The 16,186-nt window shown below is 38.4% G+C and overlaps 1 protein-coding gene and 1 pseudogene across 1 annotated transcript; both read left to right on the top strand.

Moving 5' to 3' along the window:
• Nucleotides 1-2,703: 2,703 nt before the first annotated feature.
• SPZ1 (spermatogenic leucine zipper 1) lies at nucleotides 2,704-4,431 on the top strand. Its single transcript, XM_012766827.3, has one exon. The coding sequence runs from the start codon at nucleotides 2,963-2,965 to the stop codon at nucleotides 4,109-4,111; it is 1,149 nt and encodes a 382-aa protein (XP_012622281.1). The 5' UTR covers nucleotides 2,704-2,962; the 3' UTR covers nucleotides 4,112-4,431.
• Nucleotides 4,432-7,840: 3,409 nt separating this feature from the next.
• Nucleotides 7,841-8,316, top strand: LOC142873802 (AP-1 complex subunit sigma-2 pseudogene; annotated as a pseudogene).
• Nucleotides 8,317-16,186: the final 7,870 nt, after the last annotated feature.

The following is a 16,186-nucleotide window of genomic DNA, read 5'->3' on the forward strand; positions in this document are numbered from 1 at the left end:
AGTAGTATATAAGATGTTAACTTTAGAGGATGCTAAGTGAAGGGAACTCTCTATACTATTTTTGTAGCTTTTCTCTAAGTCTTAAATTTTAAAAAAGGGTTAAAATATTATTCACACATAAAAAAAGGATTTTTGCCAGGCATAGTGGCTCACGCCTATAATCCCAGAGCTTTGGGAGGCCAGGGCAGGAGGATAGCTTGAGGCCAGAAGCTTGAGGCCAGCCTGGGCAAAAGAGTGAGACCCTGTCCCTGCAAAAAACAATTAAAATTTTAAAAATTATAAAAAAAATAAAAAATTAGCCAGGCATGGTGACATGCACTTATAGTCCTAGCTATTTGGGAGGCTGAGGTGGGAAGATTGCTTGAACTCAGGATTTTGAGGCTGCGGTGATGAACATGCCACTGCACTCCAGCCTGGGTGACAGAGCGAGAGACCCCATCTCTAAAAAAAAAAAAAAGGATTTTATCAGAATCTCCAAGGGGTAGAGAGTGTCTTTCATTTGGATAGAAAACAATGCCTTGTGCTATTATTCTGTTTTAGGCACTATGTGGTAGACGGCTGTCCATTTTGCCTATCATATGCTCATTCCCCTTCATTCTGATACAACCCCCACCTGCCACTCTTTCAGTCCATGGTCTGACCACCCCAAAACTCCATGGGCACATGATCCAAGCTGGGCAACTCAATGCTTTCCTTGGCACTTTTGCTGGAATTATAAAGAAAGAGACATTTGCTTTATAATTTCTCTGGAGTTGTTACATTTGTAACGGCAGCCTGGAGCTGCCGGGCACCACCATGTAGAGAGGGAACCTTAAGAAGGAGGCACAGGCCGGGCGCGGTGGCTCACGCCTGTAATCCTAGCTCTCTGGGAGGCCGAGGCGGGCGGATTGCTCAAGGTCAGGAGTTCGAAACCAGCCTGAGCAAGAGCGAGACCCCGTCTCTACTATAAACAGAAAGAAATTAATTGGCCAACTAATATATATAGAAAAAAAATTAGCCGGGCATGGTGGCGCATGCCTGTAGTCTCAGCTACTCGGGAGGCTGAGGCAGCAGAATCGCTTGAGCCCAGGAGTTTGAGGTTGCTGTGAGCTAGGCTGACGCCACGGCACTCACTCTAGCCTGGGTAACAAAGTGAGACTCTGTCTCAAAAAAAAAAAAAAGAAGGAGGCACAGAGACAAAGAGGCAACTCAGCAATGGTGAGGTCAAATCCTAATTATTTAACTTGAGCCCCCTAAATCCAGATATGCCAGAGGCTACTCCTTGACTTTTAAGTTACATGAGTCAATGCCACCCTCAGCACTCCACCCTGCCTCAGTTTATTTGGCTTAAGCCAATTTGAGTTTAGTCTCTGGCATTTGGCACCAAAAGAATTATGAGTAACATATTCTATCTATTGATATTCATTTTGAACTTCAAATGCATTAAAGAAGAACACAGATTTTATATTTTGTAAAGGCAAACTGCTTTAACAAAAAGAAAAATTCATTGTAAGTTTTTTCTCTATAGTTTCTTTTTCTCCAATTTATTTTTTTAGAGACAGAGTCTCACTCTGTCACCCAGGCTGGAGTGTAGTAACACAATCACGGTTGATGTAATCTCAAATTCTTGGGCTCAGAGGATACTCTCACATCAGCCTCCAAAGTAGCTAGGACTACACCACGCTTAGCTAATTTCAAAAGGTGCTTCTTTTTCCAGTAAAAAGACCAACACTGCTGTATCTGTGGGTAGTCAGGGACTATAACCCTGAGCCCAGCTGGCTGAAAGATTAACATGAGGCTCAGGGAAATTAAAGCCAAAGTGAGTTGGTAGCTGCAGAAGAAGAAAAAAAACCACATAAATTTCTCTTCCCTAAGGAAAAATAATTGAGTTTTCCCTTAAGATTGTAAGCAAATCTCTAGTAAAGTACTCACTAGAAAGATTTTGAAAGCCAAGAAAAAAAATCACATACAAGGAACGTTTTCTTTGAATTTCATATCCTCAAAGACCTGACTCATAAGGACAAAAAGACAAGAATACACTAAGTTAATGAAACTCAGTGGCTTTTCTATAACCCTCCATAGCTGTTTCAATGCTTTAGATAAATGATGTTATTTTAACAAGTTACTGTGAAGAGCAATGATTCAAGTTTTCTATCATCTGGTGTAAATGATTCAATAATAAGCTTGCTAAGCCAAGAAAAGTCCTAGCTTATAACTGTGTTGTTAAATAATAATTCAGTTTCTTTTCACTGCAGTAGAGTATTTTTGAAGGGATAGATTTCTGACATTATTTTCCAAAAATCACAAAAGATGCAGTGCTCTGGATTCTGTTTCATATGGATAACTTTCTTTTATGGTCACGTCTCTCCTAGAATGAGAGCAGTAAGGCCTCCAGGTGCTTTGGAAGAATGGAGACCTCACCAGGGAGGGCTGAGGCTCTGCCATGCCCTTAGGTGGTACTGAAACACTGCCGTGGAGGTTGGGGTTGTGGAGTGTGAGGGTGAGGTAGGGAAATAATGCAGTTAGAATGAGATGAATAGCAACCTAGAAAAGTGAGGAAGAGAAGGACTGTTGTAGATCTTTCTGGGGTGAGGAGTAGGTGTAACTCAAGGTTGATTTTGATGCATGAGTCACCGGGCAGGAGTGTAAGAGGCTTCCATTGTGACACAAAGGAGACAGAAGCTAGGGACAGGCCACAATGGTGCAGTGACAAAATAAAGACCTGGTTGCTAGGGTCAGGGAATAAATACCAGGAGCCTAGAGGAAAGAGATGGAGCCCCAGCTCCTGGTCCCCTCTCCCACCCCTCCTTCCCCCAAAGCCCTCTAAGATGCCACCTTCCACCTAAACATCATCTCCCTAGTTTTAGTTCTTAACTCTGGTCTCTGGCTTCTGCTTGGTTCCACATTTTTCATCCATTTGCACAGAAGACCGTCACCTGCCCCTTCTGGAATATCTAAGGTTTTCTACTTTCCTTGTGCTCTGATGGCTACCTCTGCTAAATCAGCTAAGAAGCCCACTCCCTCTGAAACCGTTACCCCTACTGCCGATCTCCATCAAGAATTTTTGGACCCTAGGATTATAGTTGCCTTATTTGAAATGGGATTACGTCTCCCTTCTGCCTGGGGCTCTCTCCCTTCCCTAAAAGATAGAAGCCATCAAGTAACAGAACAACAGACTGAACAGAAGTTAAAATATCTCTTAAAAGAAATTAAAAACATTCTTAAAGACGTGGCAGATTTTCAAGAGAAGACCACAGAAGCAAAAGAACTTTGTGAGGAAAGCAGTATTTCCAAGGATATGTCAGAACTTAAAGACAAAATCAGAGGACTTGATGAAATAAATAAAATGCTATTGGAAAACCTTCTTGTTAGTCTAGACCCAGAGAAAGAACAGAATACAAAGAAACAGGAGATGATAGTGGAAACCCAGAACTCCAAGAACACAGTACAAGATTTTGCAAGGGATTTGGAAAATCATTCAGAAGAAAGAAAAGCCCTTCATGAAATTCCACAAAGTAACGAAACAGCAAAATGTAAATTCCCTAATGTTCAAGAAGAAAATCAGAAACTTAGGAACAACATGGAGCAGTTACTACAGGAAGCAGAACACTGGAGTGAACAACACACGGAGCTCAGTGAACTGATAAAATCATATCAGAAATCTCAGGAAGACGTAAAAGAATCTCTTGAAAAGAGTGGAGTCTGTTTCCAAGTCCAACCAAATAATGAAGCGCCCGTTCAGCTCAGGCTGGAGGAGCAAGTCAGGAGACTGAACCAGGACACCCGCTCACTGCACTTGCTTGCAGCTTCACTGGAGCATGAATGCCAACTCCTGCAGCAGAGGGTGAAAATTTTGAAGGAGCTGCAGCATCATAAAGAGGGAACTCTGCAAGGCAAGGCAATTCAAATCAACCGGAAACAGGACAAGAAAAATCAGAAGCCATCAGAAACAGGGAAAGTAGAAACTTACAAGCAGAACATACAAGAAATGCAGTGTATATTTCAGAAAAAAGACAGATCCTATAAAACCCTGGATGTTTGTCGAAGTAAGAAAGCTCGAAATAACCGATTCAATACTCGAATCGCAGCCGCTCTTCTCTGCATAAAGAGGCCAGCCAGCAGCCTAAGATAGCAAATATCGAAAGCAGCAAAGACAGTCTACATCTAATATGGCCAACTTTAGGCACGATCAATCTTCAAACCTAGGGTAGATCTGCTGGTTCAACCGAGAAAGAGCTGTAGAGTAAGAAGATTAACACTTTATTCATGATCTCAGTAATTATGTAAGTTTGGTCTTTAACAACCACCTTGTCCACATCAAGTTCATAACTTTTCACCTTTACAAAGTGGGGGGGTTGTAATTATTAGAGAGCTTATGACACTTTAACCAAAAGTGAGAAGTTACAGGTCCAATTAAGTAAAGATCTAAATAAAAAACAGAATGCAAAGACAGCATTTTTTTTTCTTTCCTTAATCTTTGCTGGGGGAGGGGGAATTTCTGAGGGGGAGAGTATATAATGCTTTAATTGTGACCTTTTTTTTTTTTGAGACAGAGTCTCACTTTGTTGCCCAGGTTAGAGTGAGTGCCGTGGCATCAGCCTAGCTCACAGCAACCTCAATCTCCTGGGCTCAAGCGATCCTACTGCCTCAGCCTCCCAGGTAGCTGGGACTACAGGCATGCGCCACCATGCCCGGCTGATTTTTTCTATATATATTAGTTGGCCAATTAATTACTTTCTATTTATGGTAGAGACAGGGCCTTGCTCTTGCTCAGGCTGGTTTCGAACTCCTGACCTCGAGCAATCCGCCCGCCTCGGCCTCCCAGAGTGCTAGGATTACAGGCGTGAGCCACCGTGCCCGGTTAATTGTGACCTTTTAAAGCTCACTTTCTAAATGTATGTTTCCTTTCCTATTATACTCTAAGTGTAGGATGTGGTGGAGTAATAAAAATGCTAACAAACCACCCCTAAACAAATAGTTTTTCTGTTATAAATCTCCCCACGCACTGGCTCATTCATTCCTCCCTCCCTCTTCAATTAGTGAACTCTGGGCATATTGGGCAGCAGACGCCCATGGGGAAGGACCTTGTTTAGAATAATAGAGATACATCTAGATTTTGTTCTTTGCTGGAAAAATTCCTCCCATTCCTCCAGGTGGGGACAGTAGAGTTACCCAGGGGAAAAAGTAGTATCTTTCATTAAGGGAGTTGGACTTCTTGTTCCAGAAAAGATAGAGCAGATGCATTTCCCCTTATTCCCACTAAGTAAGCCAAAAACCCTGGAGATAATATATAAAACAAACGTGAGAAGATTCTGAAAGGTAGAGAGAATTAGGTGGACTGGCAAGGGACCCTGAAACTTAAGGAACATGGTATTGAGTTCTCTAGGTTTTGCTTTTGCCTCTCATATATTCCGGAAAAGCCCACACCCAGAAGTCCCAATGCATGTAGACAAAACAACCTCTCATAAAGCCTGATTTCTCTTGCCAAAAGATGAGGGAAGGGACAGTCTGTTGAGACACAAATCTTTTGATAAAACTGCTCTAATGCAGCCAAATTGCATAGAAAAACCCACATCTCCACCCCCATCCCTCATTGATTATGAGACCCTCTTCCCCTGCTCTTCTGGGATGGTGCAGAGGAGGTGGAGTGGGGAGCCTGAAATCCACCCTCCACCTGATAGTGCCAGGGTGCTCCTCCTGGTCTCCCTTCCCCAGTGGAGTGGAATGTCAGTGGAGGCCACATGGGTAGCCTAGATTTTTATCCCATTTCTCTGTTGGTAGCACCAGCAGAGGTCTACTATTAATAAAAAAGAAGATTTAATAAGATCCAGGGTCTCACAGCAATGCCTCCAATGTCCAGGATACAATAGAAAAATCACTCATTACATCCAGAACAATAAATATCTCAACTTGGATGGGAAAAGACAATTCATAGATGCCACCTTAGGATGACATGGACATTGGAATTATCTGACAAGGATTTAAAAGCAGTCATTATAAAAATGCTTCAATGAGCAACTACAAATATTTGAAAACTTGAAAAAATAGAAAGTAAAGAAATAGAAGATATAAAGGAGACCTAAATGGAAAGTATACAACTCAAAAAGTAATAATATAAACTCACTGGATGGGCTCGGTAGCAGCATGTTGATGTCAGAGGAAAGATGGAACTATGGAAATTACACCTTCTGAACAGCAGAGAAAATAGGCTAGAAAAAAGTCTCAAGGACTCTTGTAACTAAAGCTCTAGCATTGGTGTCACCAGAGTCCCCAAAATAAAAGGAATAGAGTGTGGGCTATAAAAGTATTCAAAGATATAATGGCTGAAAATTTCCTGAATTTAACAAAAGGCATAAACCTACAGATTCAAGAAACTGAACTTCAGATAGTACACACTCAAAGAAGTTCAAGACACTCATAATCGAATTTCTGAAATGTTAAGACAAAGTAAAAATCTTGAAAGCAGCTAAGGAGAAAAGACTCATCAGATACAGGGAGCTGTTCCAAATAACAGTGAATTTCTCATCAGAAACCATGAAAGCCAGAAGGAAGTGAATATTTCTCAAGAACTGAAGAAAAATGTCAACCCAGAATTGTTTCAACCCAGCGAAAAAAATCCTTCAGGAATGAAAGCGAAATTAATGGGAGAAAGCCAGAATAATTTGTCACCATCTGTTGGAAGAACCCACTTGGTCCCATAACTAATATTTTCTAATTAAAGAAAATGAGTGCTCTCTTTAGCCTCAGACTTTGTTCTATTCCATCTCTAAACAGAAATTTCACATAGACGATGTTAAATGGATGAGTGAAATGAGAACCTACAACATGGCTTAGCCAAACAGTCACTTTGTGTATTTTAGCTCATTAATATGCATTACATGAACAAATTCTGACAGTATCACTCACTGATCTGTCAAATTCTAAGTGGTTAATTTTCCAGTTCTTAAACTGAGGCAGCCCTGGTCCCACCACAAACTCACAAGGGAACTGAAGAGTTTTTCAAGTTTTGGGAGAAGCACAGCAATATGCATGTTGCATACCACAGAAACTCAAGGTAGTTCATAGCTCCAACATTAGACTGCACATGGCACCATACCAGAAGTAAAATTTTCCACTGATGAGGACTCAGTCACATGGCTGTATCTATCTGCAAATGACTGGGAAATGCGGCTTTAGATGGACAACCGTGTGTTGAGACAGAAGGAAGAATTAACTCTGGAAGACCATGGGGAAATAAGAGAAAACATTTCTGTATTTCTGTACATTTAGGGCTTTATGAGCAAATATTATGAAAACTTGAGATCCTGGACTAAGAGCAAGCTCTGGAAAGTAATTTACATCTGTATAGATGGTGAGAACTGAAGAGATTTACCCAATTTCAGAGATGTGCATTTACATTTCCAGTTAGGGTGAAGCCTGGCACAGTGGAGACAGCTCTGGGCTGGAAAGCTGGAGCCCCTTGGGTTTTCTGGCCCCTGCAGAGATTTATTTACATTCTAAAAGGATTGGGGTGAGATCCCAGGATCCTTTCCATGTTACCTTCCAGCAGCAGAGGATTTTTTTTTTCTTCCTCATTTTAGAAGGGGAGGCGGACAGCTGCCTTTCTCTTCTAAATAAATGCCCAGATTCATTTTCTCAGAATTTCTCACCTAAAGTACACCCCATTTTACAGGTGAGGTAACATCTGGTTCTCATCACATCCCCCAGCGTAAGAACTGGGACAAAAAGATTATGTACAATGATGATGATGTTATAATAATCTGTCTCTGATGCAAAAACCTCGTATGTGCGTCCAGGACCAAATACAGATGAACATTAAAACCCAACAGCTCAGCACAGCTTCCCCTCAGCCGCCGCCACCATGCAGTTTATGTTGCTTTTTAGTCGTCAGGCAAAGCTTCGACTGCAGAAATGGTATGTCCCGCTCTCAGACAAAGAGAAGAAAAAGACTACAAGAGAACTTGCTCAAACTGTTTTAGCAAGGAAACCGAAAATGTGCAGCTTCCTTGAGTGGCGCGATCTGAAGATAGTTTACAAAAGGTATGCTAGCCTGTATTTTTGCTGTGCCATTGAGGATCAGGACAATGAACTAATTACCCTGGAAATAATTCATCGTTATGTGGAATTACTTGACAAGTATTTTGGCAGTGTGTGTGAACTTGATATCTTTAATTTGGAGAAGGCTTATTTTTAGATGAGTTTCTTTTGGCAAGGGAAGTTCAGGAAACATGCAAGAAAAATGTCCTTAAAGCAATGGAGCAGGCCGACCTACTGCAGGAGAAAACAGAGAATGTGTATCACAGCAAGAGTTTCACTGGGTGTAAGAAAGCGTACTAGAATACGTGCTGGAGTACAGACACGCATCAAAATGTAGTAGGATATATGAATTCAGTTTGTAATTGTTATTTTGTCAAGTTTGTTATTTATGTTTTAGCATTACCTGAAAAGTCTATAATTACATTAAATCCCAAAGGATCATCCCAATTACTTCATTAAATTGATATTTTCATAGGGAATTTTGCTCCAATAATGATCCATCATCAGGGCTTATAAATTATTTTTTACACACAGTATTGAAATATGTTCAGAAGTTCATTGACAAAAAAGTACTCATTAAATACTGTGAATACTGCTAATACCATTGATAAAGAAGTAGAATTTTCCTATAAAAATGAGAGCTTCTGGCCGGGCGCGGTGGCTCACGCCTGTAATCCTAGCTCTTGGGAGGCCGAGGCGGGCGGATTGCTCAAGGTCAGGAGTTCAAAACCAGCCTGAGCAAGAGCGAGACCCCGTCTCTACTATAAATAGAAAGAAATTAATTGGCCAACTGATATATATATAAAAAAAAAAAATTAGCCGGGCATGGTGGCGCATGCCTGTAGTCCCAGCTACTCGGGAGGCTGAGGCAGAAGGATCGCTCGAGCCCAGGAGTTTGAGGTTGCTGTGAGCTAGGCTGACGCCATGGCACTCACTCTAGCCTGGGCAACAAAGTGAGACTCTGTCTCAAAAAAAAAAAAAAAAAAAAATGAGAGCTTCTGTAAGAAAATGAAGCATTTGGGAGTTTAATTTATTATTAATAGCATTATTTTAACTTCTTCATTCCACTATAATTTATTCTGAGAAGGGAAGAAAAAGGGCAACTGTCTCTTTTAAAATGTTTGGGAATTATTGAAAGGGTACTCACCCTGACAGTTATCTGAGAATTGAAATTTAATTGAATTTTCTCTTCAGATACTTCTGTATTTAATGGTTGTGTAAGTTTAGCGATCTATTAGATTTGGGTTTTTTTTTTTTTGGAACAACTTATATGATTTTTTAGCTTAAAATTTAAAAGTTGCAACTCGAATAAATATTAAAGTGAGGATATTTTTAAAACACTCAAATAAGCAGTTTTAAACTTTTGGGATCACAAACCTTCTGGTTTGAGAGTTATAATTCCTTTGAGAGTCTCAAGGGTGACGAGCCCTCTCCCCAGGAAAATTTGTATGTAATTTTGCCTCAGATTTTAGGGAATTCTTGGAGACCATAGAAAGTCTATCTGTAGACACTCTAGGGTCACTTTACCAACCTCACCTCAGGTTACATTTTCTTCCTTGTTGATGTGAGAAACATCTTGTTAGATATATTTGTAGGCATAGATATTTAACAAATCTGTTTGGAGAGTTCTTTAAAATCTATGTTGAGGATTTTTTAAAAAGTAATATCCTTAGTCTCAAAGTCACACTCTTTGGATTTTTGGTTTTTGTAGCTCTAAGTGAACAGTTAAAAACTTTCATTGCTACTCAAAGTACCACATGGGTGACTACTTTTCCACTTTTTCTCTAGCATCTCTATTTCAAGTAATAAAATCCTGATGAATGTAAACACTGGTGGAAGGGAATATTCTAATTGAATTTTCAGTTAACTCAATACTAACCAGATAACTTACACTGAAAATCTTTTCAGAATATTTTTAGTAAATATAGTGTTTCAGGATTTTGTAGGATTTCTGGAGGACTTGGGTCATCATTTTGTTGACCCTCATATACAGTAAAGTTATAAAAGATGAATCTGAACTCCTGGGCATTGTCTAGAAGTTAAATATTCAGTTATAAACCAAAAAACAAAAGCAAACAAAACCTTAAGCTTTAGGTAACTTTAGGTACTGTGAACTAAATGTTCTAGAAATTTGATTCTATCTATGTCAGCTTGTACACTGTGTGTAAGAATATATGTATTTTTTTTGTAGCCAAGTCATGAATATTTTAATGTCCCTGTGTACTAAATGACTACTCATCGAGTATGCAGAATTTCACAGAAGAAATAGAGTGCTGATATGCATATGAAAGAAAATGTCCTCAGCTTGGTGACTGCTTATCTTGTATGATAATAATAGAAATCAGTACCTTTCAGAACCAGTACCTTTATGATTGTATTTATTTCCTATTCTCATTCTTAATTCTTGTCCATTTTATTTTCATTCTATATGTGATCTTGATATAGCTTATTCCTATCCGAAACTAATTTTATCTTATTTTGACAAAATATGGCCTGGGAGTGTTTCGAGTAATATTTCATTTTAAACACATACATGTTATCATTAATGAACCATCAGTGACTAATCTTATAGGAAGAAAACCTGGCAATCGTTAACATGTTTACCAAAGAAAATATAGCTGAAGTGCTAGGTCAAAATAAGCAGTGCCATAATATATAGTATAGTTCAAATATTGGGAGGCAGAGGTGATTTTGTGTGATTATCTTACAATCTACATGAGCTAATGTGTTCTAATGTATCATATAAAAGTGTATGTGGGGCCGGGCGCGGTGGCTCACGCCTGTAATCCTAGCTCTTGGGAGGCTGAGGCGGGCGGATTGCTCAAGGTCAGGAGTTCAAAACCAGCCTGAGCAAGAGTGAGACCCCGTCTCTACTATAAATAGAAAGAAATTAATTGGCCAACTGATATATATATAAAAAATTAGCCAGGCATGGTGGCTCATGCCTGTAGTCCCAGCTACTCGGGAGGCTGAGGCAGAAGGATCCCTCGAGCCCAGGAGTTTGAGGTTGCTGTGAGCTAGGCTGACGCCGCGCACTCACTCTAGCCTGGACAACAAAGTGAGACTCTGTCTGAAAAAAAAAAAAAAAAAAAAAAAAGTGTATGTGGAAATAATACAAGAAAGTAAAATTAATCTGTACTATTGTTTATTTAAAGTTAAAACTTTCAGTTTTTAGGAAACTTTGAGCACCACATTTATCGAATCACATTTGTGCTATATAATAATTTCAAACAATCCCTTTAAGAATTTACAGAAAGCTGTGTCTGAAAAGACTCTTCTGCAATATCTGTTGTTTAATAGTAGCTTTTTCAAAATATTAATGCTGAGTTTATTTTATAGTCAAAAAATCCTATTTTGAAAGGAATCTATTCTAAAAAAAAAAGAAAAAGAAAAAATCCTAATGTTAAGTTTTAATACCTAAAGACATATTTTACTAGTTATGGCTTTCTAATATATTAAGTCCGCATTTAAATATTTAATGCTTTATTAACTTTGGCTTTATATTTCTGAATATTAAAACTTTTAATATTGATCACTATTGTATATTTTAATAAAACATATAGCATGTTTTCTTACGAAAGGAAAAGTACCAAATAATTCATTGTTTATATCTAGAGAGCTTAAAGCTTGAGTTTAGTAAGTTATTAAACAATAACTTCAGAACATGATGAAACAGGTTTACCACTGAAACAAGACCTATGAAAATGTATTTTGACCAAACTTAGTATTGGGCGGGTATACAGATGAGTTATTTCCATTCTAACCATGTTGCTGTAATGTACTACATTTGAAGCACCTGGAAGTGCTATCAAATGAGAAATTTAGCATTATACATTTCTTTCATTTCCATTTGTTTCCTCCATCCCTTCCTCTGCCCCACAATATGTTATCCATCTGGTTTTAATGCTACATAAATATGCATTGTCTCATGCCTATTTGCTTGAGCTGTAACCAAATGTTGCTTCTTTTGTTATCTGTATACAGCTGCTTGCTTTATATTAGTAGATTCTGAAATAGCTTACCTTGCATGTCTAAAATAAAAGTATTGCATGTACAAAAAAACCCAACAACAACAACAAAGGCTGGTGCGGTGGCTCACTCCTATAATCCTAATACTCTGGAAGGCTGAGGCAGGCGGATCGCTCAAGGTCAGGAGTTCAACACCAGCCAGAGCAAGAGCAAGACCCTGTCTCTATTATAAATAGAAAGAAATTAATTGGCCAACTAAAAATATATAGAAAAAAATTAGACAGGAATGGTGATGCGTGCCAGTAGTCCCAGCTACTCGGGAGGCTGAGGCAGGAGGATTGCTTGAGCTCAGGAGTTTTAGGTTGCTATGAGCCAGGCTGACGCCATAGCACTCTAACCTGGGCAACAGAGTGAGACTGTCTCAAAAAAAACTCCAACAAAGACAATTAGTCTTCATTTCAATAAATTTCTCACAGTGATAGACTAGAAATTCTTGATTTCAAAGTCCTTGGATCTCTATAAAGTTTTTCCTATCAAGCCATACCAGTTCTACAGATTAAAAAACATAAAAAACTGTTCTTGATAATATTAATATTTGAGAAAGAACAAGCATCTCATGTCCCTTTTAAAATATATTCCATGAACAAATAATTATTTTTTAAAATTTTGGTTTCCAGCTAGATCAAAGTAAGAGTATATTTACTACCTTTTAACTTTAAGATAATCTATTGATTTTTTAGAAAGTAGGTCTCTAGATTGCTCAGGTTTGCCTTGGACTCCGAGGCTCAAGCAATCCTGCCTCCTCAGCCTCCTGAGTAGATGGGCTACAGGCATGTGCCACTGTGCCTGGTTTATATTTAAAATAATTATGAAATATAATAAATACAGAGAAAAATGCATACACTTTACATGTACAGTTTATTTTATTTATTTATTTTTTTTTTGAGACAGAGTCTCACTTTGTTGCCCAGGCTAGAGTGAGTGCCGTGGCGTCAGCCTAGCTCACAGCAACCTCACACTCCTGGGCTCAAGCGATCCTTCTACCTCAGCCTCCTGAGTAACTGGGACTACAGGCATGCGCCACCATGCCCGGCTAATTTTTTCTACATATATTAGTTGGCCAATTAATTTCTTTCTATTTTTGGTAGAGACGGGGTCTCGCTCTTGCTCAGGCTGGTTTTGAACTCCTGACCTTGAGCAATCCGCCTGCCTCGGCCTCCCAAAGTGCTAGGATTACAGGCGTGAGCCACTGCACCCAGCCAATAATTAAAAATTAAAAACCCATTTAACCACCTCTCATGTTATGTTAAGCTGTTTTCTAAAGTGTTTTGTGTCAATTTATATGCCATTCCTCACTGTAAGGGTGTTTCCTTCTTTTTTTTGAGACAGAGTCTCACTCTGTTGCCCAGGCTTGAGTGCCATGGCGTCAGCCTAGCTCACAGCAACCTCAAATTCCTGGGCTCAAGCAATCCTACTGCCTCAGCCTCCTGAGTAGCTGGGACTACAGGCATGTGCCACCATGCCCAGCTAATTTTTTATATATATTTTTAGTTGTCCAGCCAATTTCTTTCCATTTTTTAGTAGAGATGGGGTCTCGCTCCTGCTCAGATTGGTCTCGAACTCCTGAGCTCAAATGATCCTCCCGCCTCAGCCTCCCAGAGTGCTAGGATTACAGGCATGAGCCACCGCGCCTGGCCTTGTCTTGAATTCTAATTGTTTCATTTAAAAGGTGGAGATAATAAATTTCTTTTGTACTGAGGACGAATGGTTCAAAGATTTTCTGGCTCTCTCAGCTAAGGTCTTATTTCTTTCTGGGAAGTAGGAACAGATTAAATGAGAGACATAGAAACTAACCAGAGGCAAGCATGGCCAAAAAGCCAGGGAACAATTAACAAACAATTCAGATACACAAGATGTCCAAAAGTTGGGATCATTGATATGTTGCAAGTAAAAAGAAAAATAAGTGTTATACAAAGGAGACACATATCCTAGATCAAACGGAAGGAGTAGATTATTCATCATCATCATCATCATCATCATCATCATCACCATATTATCAATATTAGTATTATATTTATAACATAATCTCCTACAAACCTAATTGATATAGAAAATCATTTAAACATATTTCTTACCTTAATGAGTGAAGGCCTCAGGCAAAGATTGATCAGTGGCATGTCATAGTCAGCTGAGTGTTTTTCCTTACTAACAATTACATAGTCTTCCAGAGGAAACTACTAACCACTAATCCACATTTAATTAAATCTTCTCTCACAGGGAAGCATACACTATTTTGGTTTGCATGGTCTGTTATGAAACTTCAGTTTATGAGGAACTACATATTATGTGAATTCTGTTTTGATTTTAAGGATTAAATGGTTTTTTAAAAATTTAGCAGAAACCACTGTTTAATGGTCCTCAGACTTTTCTGGGGAAAGAGCCCATTTTGTTTATTTGTATCTTCTCCCTTTTTCTTGATCTAGCCTATTAATTTTTTCTAAAACCTAGATTTTTGTTTTGTTAATCTTCTTTATTATTCTTAGCATTCCATTACAATGCTTTGTGTACTTATTTTGATTTCCTCTTTATAAAAATTTTTTTTTAATTTAATAAATTTTTGGTCCTGAGCTTTCCAGAGAAAAGAAAATTTTTTTTCATTTTTTTTTTTTACTGTGGTAAAAAAAAATACACATCATTAAATTTTAACCTCTTTTTTTTAAAACAGGGTCTCCTTCTGTCACCCAGGCTGGAGTACAGTGGTATAATACTAAAACACTGCCACCTCAGCCTCTGGGCTCAAGCAATCCTCCTGCATCAGTCTCCCATGTAGCTAGGACTACAGGTGTGCACACCACAGCTGGTTAATTTTTTTTATTTTAATTTTTTGTAAAGACGAAATCTTGCTATATTGCCCAGGCTGGTCTCGAATTCCTGGCCTCAAGCAGTCCTCCCACCTTGGCCTCCCAGAGTGCTGGGATTACAGGCCTGAGCCACTGCACCCATCCCATCTTAACTATTTTTAAATGTTCAGTAGTGTTAAGTATATTCATATTGCTGGGCAACAGATCTCTAGAACTTTTTTAGTTTGCAAAACTCATACTCTATGACCATTAAACACTAATTCTTCTCCTTAGCTCTTGGTAATCACATTTTTACTCTGTTTTCTGATTTTGACTACTTTAGATACTTCATATGAGTGGAAACATGCAGGATTTGTCCTGTTGTGACTGGCTTATTTCACTTAGCATAACGTCCTCTAGGTTCATCCATGTTGTAGCATGTGTCAGAATTTTCTTCCCTTTTAAGGCTGACTAATAATATTCCATTGTTTGCATATGTCACGTTTTCTTTATTCATTCATTCATCAAGGATATCTGGGTTGCTTCCACCTCTGGCTATTATGAGTAATGTTGCAATGAACATGGTATGCAAATATCTCTTAAAGATCCAACTCTGAATTATTTTGGATATATACCTAGAAGTGAGATTGTTGGCTCATATGGTAATTCTATTTAAAAATTTTTAAGAAACCTCCATATAGTTTTCCATAATAGCTAGACTGTTTTACATTCCCATAAGCAGTGCAATTTCTTTGCTTCCTTGGCCAACACTTGTTATTTTCTCATTTTCTGATAGTGGTCATCCTAATGGGCATAAGGTAATATGTCACTGTGGTTTTGATTCCCATTTCTGTTATGACTAGTGATATTTAGCATTTTTTTCATATACTTGTGAATTTTTTTATGTATTTCTTAGATAATTGTGTGGTGAAAATTAATTTTTAAAAGAATATATTGGTATCTACCATAGGCATATATTCAAATGTGCTTATGACTTTCTTTATATTAGGATATGGGTGTTTTCTAGGGAAGCATTATAGATATAATGGTAGTTTTTAGTCCAATTCTTACTTAGTCCAATTCTTTCTTAGTGTAATTATTATTTATGAAAAGCAACTATTCAACAATCTAATTTTCTTGTCTAGCTTCTAGTCATCATTTCTATTGTCTGCTTTAAAATCTTCTGAGTTCATGCATTTGTTATCACCATAGGAGCTTTCCCTTGTTATAAGGTTGAATCTACTTGCTGTAAGCTCTGCTTAACAAATGAAATTACTTGCCAGTGATTTTTCAATACTTTTTTCTAATTAATTTCAAATATTTCAAGTTTCTTCTTTGAACTTTTCAAATATTGTAAAGAC

The sequence above is a fragment of the Microcebus murinus genome, chromosome 11, assembly GCF_040939455.1.
Source record: "Microcebus murinus isolate Inina chromosome 11, M.murinus_Inina_mat1.0, whole genome shotgun sequence".
Lineage (NCBI taxonomy): Eukaryota > Metazoa > Chordata > Mammalia > Primates > Cheirogaleidae > Microcebus > Microcebus murinus.